This window comes from Aspergillus caelatus (genome assembly GCF_009193585.1).
Source record: "Aspergillus caelatus strain CBS 763.97 unplaced genomic scaffold BDV27scaffold_523, whole genome shotgun sequence".
In the NCBI taxonomy this organism is placed as follows: domain Eukaryota; kingdom Fungi; phylum Ascomycota; class Eurotiomycetes; order Eurotiales; family Aspergillaceae; genus Aspergillus; species Aspergillus caelatus.
The window spans coordinates 1-3,521 of NW_022475786.1; the positions used below are offsets into that span (position 1 = coordinate 1).

Sequence of the window (3,521 nt, forward strand, 5' to 3'; positions counted from 1 at the left end):
TTTTTGTTTAGGCAGTCTTAGGAACATGGTAATGTACATTCCATGGATCCGTCCATAGTACATAACTGGTGTAAGGATTGTAAGCAAAGAATCAACTCGTAGCTAGGGATGTATCCCCCGATACTAAGGGGTGCAGTATTCTTTCCAAATCCAGCAGGTAAGCCCAAAATTTGAAAGCTGCCGGCTTGAGTCGATGGTAGTGAAAGAGAGCGAGACCAGCAGCACTCTCAATAGAGATGTAACATAGAATGATGAAATTCACGGGTGGTGACTCATTGAACTCCATGTCCCCAGACCCCTTACATATTTCATCCTTATCCAACATCATGATCTCTTGTTGAAACTTCTATACCTTTATACATGTAGATACTCATATGATTAGTCCTAGCCGGGGGTTCTGCTCAAGAATATTTGCTTACCTCTCTTTTCTCTCTTCCCTTGTTCCGTTAATCATTTGCTTCCCCTTTGTCATACAGAATCAATAACATTCTATAAGTTTTTCAAATACAATTAATATCCTCTACACATTTATATACATACGATAGTAACCATGGCGAGTGTTCAGCAAGATAAGCCTGCGGTTGTCTGTGTATTGTGAGTGAATCAACCCCTCCCACACCATGATCCGCGGAAAATCGCAACAAATGACAACCATATAACCCGTACTGATTATCAATGGAACCATGTAGCTGCGGCTCAGTCTCCGGTAACAACTCCGTTCACCTGGAGACAGCCCGAGCCCTTGCACACGAGTTTCACAAGAACAATATCCAACTTGTCTACGGCGGCGGCACAGCGGGCCTCATGGGTGAATTGGCCCGCACCCTCGTTTCTCTTTCCGGACCCCAAGCAGTGCACGGTATTATTCCCCGAGCCTTGGTCAAAGTCGAGCCCGGCTATGACAATGCACAAGAGGAGAGGAACCCTTCTGCGGTCGTAAGCGGGAAAGAAGCAGAGCGGGTCGTCAAGGAGCCTATGGGTAAGATCGGGACGCTGAAGGAGTCAGAGTACGGGTATACCACCATCGTCCCGGATATGCACACGCGCAAGCGCATGATGGCTGAGAAGGTCCGAGAGGGTGGCCCGGGATCGGGCTTTGTGGCGCTGGCGGGCGGGTTCGGAACTATCGAGGAGGTCATGGAAATGACTACCTGGAATCAGCTGGGAATCCATAAGCTGGGCATGGTGTTGCTCAATGCCAATGGGTATTGGGATGGTGTGTTAGCGTGGGTGAGGAACTCAGTCCAAGAAGGCTTTGTCAGTCCTGAGAACGGTGAGATCTTGGTTGAGGCCAAGGATGTCAGTGAGGTTTGGCCCAAGCTGGTTGGTTATAAGATTAGCAATGGGAGGATGCAATTGAATTGGGGAGAGGAGTAGGCTGGCTGACTAGCCTACTGACGCGAGGGTTCAGCTTATACTCGGCATGAAGGTTTATCAACGCCGGTCATATTTTTAGAGGCTACCCCCAGTTAGAACTGGAGGATAGAAGGAAGAGTACAGGGGAAGGACTAGAGCGCCAATTACGATTTCATGACATTAAACAATGCACTGCGTCGGGAGAGTAAATGTCGTATTATCCCGATTTCGTACTAATGCCTGCGTATAACAATCCGAGAAAACAAAGAAGGGCTGCCGCAAATCTCCAGCATTGCAATGACCAATATTTTCATATCTATGGGCGTAACCTCAAAACCTACGAATCGACCTCCATCGTCTCCTCTTCTTTCGTCTCTCCCGACTCCACAGCCTCTAACAGCGGCACGAGTTGTTGACCTTCATAAAGCTTGAAGCTCTCAATCTTCCCCTTTCCTTCCTCTCCAGCAAGACCCACTACACCGACAGAAGTGTTATCAACAGTCAGTTCCTTATCCTGAGACAAAGTCTCCTTGAGTGCCCTGAGGCCATGGGTAATGAGCTCATCACGAGTACTGTTTGTAATCTTGTCCAGGTTCCGCTCCAAATAAGTCCGCGCCATCTGCGAACGAGCTCCGATGGCGCAGGCCAGCATTTCATGAATCATACCGGATGGCTGGAACTCGAATAGATGGGGGCCAGCTTCGTCGACGCCTGCGACGAGCAGGCCGACACCGTACGGCCGTTTACCGTAGTGCTGAGTGTTCGTTTGGGCGCGGTCAGCGATCTGAGTAACGATGCGGTCCACGGGGATTGGACGGCCGTAAGTCATTCTGGAGCCGAGTGACTGTTGCTTCATGTAGTTGGAGAGCACACGAGCGTCAGATGCAAGACCGGCGATAGCGATGCCCATGTGGGAGTCGATTTCGATAATCTTCTTCTGGTACGAGGAGAGCTCTTCGGCATTTCGCTATAGTCATCCAGACAAATTTTGCTCATGTTAGCAAGCCGCCCACGGTTTGTTTCTCGACAATCCAACCGTTGATGGTATTTCGAACCTTTAGGCCGACCAGAACTGCATGTGTCTTGTTAACCAGCCCCACCACGACAGATCCCTGTTTGACTGCTTCTTGCGCATATTCTACCTGAAATATCCGACCCTGCGGGGAGCTGTCCGAAGTAAAGAGATCAGTGATGGAGCTTCTCCAGATGGGACGGGGAGCTAGATGGAACGTCATACAAGGTAACCGCATCGTTATCATAGTTGTTCCTGAACATTATGAAAGTTTAGAGAAAGGAATTATCGGGAGCGAGGATAAATTGCGATATGTAAGTACTGCCAGAGAGGGAGGGGGCGGGGAGGTATAGTTGATGGGACAAGAGCTGGGGAGGAGATACTGTAGTAGGCAGTCAGACTGACGCGGTGACCAACGCAATTACCAAAGCTTCCGCTTGCTTGATGGAGGACTTGCCGCCTTGCCGCCTGAGGCACCAATGCATTGTAGCTGCCGCCTTGCGGTTCATCCAAACGTCACCTCAGCGACTGCATCGGCATCGGCATCGGCCATTCCGACTACTACTCGATCAAACGTCTCCATGCTGAAGGAGCGTTGCCTTCAAATCAAGCTCCACTAACTCGCCTGAGGCTATACCAGCTCGAGCTCCGTTTGCGCTACCGAAATACCAGTATATCTGCTTTCAGTGTCTGGACCTAGACGGTCCTGTTGCTCCGCATCATGACGGCCGGCCTCAAGACTATTATCGCACTGTCGTTCGTATGTGGTCCATCGACGTGGTTGCATACTGTGTATTTGAAACAAAAAAAAAGGATATTGCTAACATTTCTCTTTCATCACTCAGGTCCTTGCCATTGGCTTCCTACTCGTCATTCTTTCCTCGGCACTTTGGCACAACTTCTTACCGTTGATTGTTGTTGCAACCTACGTTGTTGCTCCCCTACCCAACTGGATCTGCTCACGATGTGCGAACCCAGATGATTTTATGGACAGCTCGGGAAATGCTGCAGCTGATTTCGGTCGTTTCTTTACGGGTTTCCTGGTCTTGATGGGCATTGGTAAGTTATTCCGAGTTCAAATGAAAAATGTTTAGCCATGATCGCATGTCGAGCTCTAGCATTCATAAACTAGCTTCCTTTTGGGGGGGGGGGG

At 49.4% G+C, this 3,521-nt stretch overlaps 3 protein-coding genes across 3 annotated transcripts in view; 2 read left to right on the forward strand and 1 right to left on the reverse strand.

The window, feature by feature from the left end:
- Positions 1-313: 313 nt before the first annotated feature.
- On the forward strand, positions 314-1,522 carry BDV27DRAFT_139740 (LOG family protein). The gene is made up of 2 exons (XM_032069514.1): positions 314-594; positions 690-1,522. Exons 1-2 carry the CDS (start codon positions 551-553, stop codon positions 1,375-1,377), a joined length of 732 nt encoding a protein of 243 aa, XP_031920297.1. The 5' UTR covers positions 314-550; the 3' UTR covers positions 1,378-1,522.
- A 6-nt stretch (positions 1,523-1,528) lies between these two features.
- On the reverse strand, positions 1,529-2,761 carry pre5 (proteasome core particle subunit alpha 6). Its single transcript, XM_032077976.1, has 3 exons — positions 2,594-2,761; positions 2,412-2,523; positions 1,529-2,323 (listed from the first exon to the last, which is right to left on the reverse strand). The coding sequence occupies exons 1-3, from the start codon at positions 2,629-2,631 to the stop codon at positions 1,694-1,696; spliced, it is 780 nt and encodes a 259-aa protein (XP_031920298.1). The 5' UTR covers positions 2,632-2,761; the 3' UTR covers positions 1,529-1,693.
- Positions 2,762-2,882: 121 nt separating this feature from the next.
- Positions 2,883-3,521, forward strand: part of BDV27DRAFT_139743 (Vps55 family protein) — a 1,111-nt gene continuing 472 nt past the window's right edge. The window contains exons 1-2 of the mRNA XM_032069515.1: positions 2,883-3,128; positions 3,214-3,427. Coding sequence (XP_031920299.1) covers positions 3,090-3,128; positions 3,214-3,427 — 253 coding nt within the window. The 5' untranslated portion in view covers positions 2,883-3,089. The remainder of the gene's footprint in view (positions 3,129-3,213; positions 3,428-3,521) is intronic.

Excerpts from the sequence above, each read along its gene's own strand:
- BDV27DRAFT_139740 (XM_032069514.1), top strand. The coding sequence starts at position 551 with ATGGCGAGTGTTCAGCAAGATAAGCCTGCGGTTGTCTGTGTATT. Across the intron at positions 595-689 it reads CCTGCGGTTGTCTGTGTATT|CTGCGGCTCAGTCTCCGGTA; the intron begins GTGAGTGAATCA and ends GGAACCATGTAG.
- pre5 (XM_032077976.1), bottom strand. The coding sequence starts at position 2,631 with ATGTTCAGGAACAACTATGATAACGATGCGGTTACCTT. Across the intron at positions 2,524-2,593 it reads GATAACGATGCGGTTACCTT|CTCCCCGCAGGGTCGGATAT; the intron begins GTATGACGTTCC and ends TACTTCGGACAG. Across the intron at positions 2,324-2,411 it reads CAGTTCTGGTCGGCCTAAAG|CGAAATGCCGAAGAGCTCTC; the intron begins GTTCGAAATACC and ends GGATGACTATAG.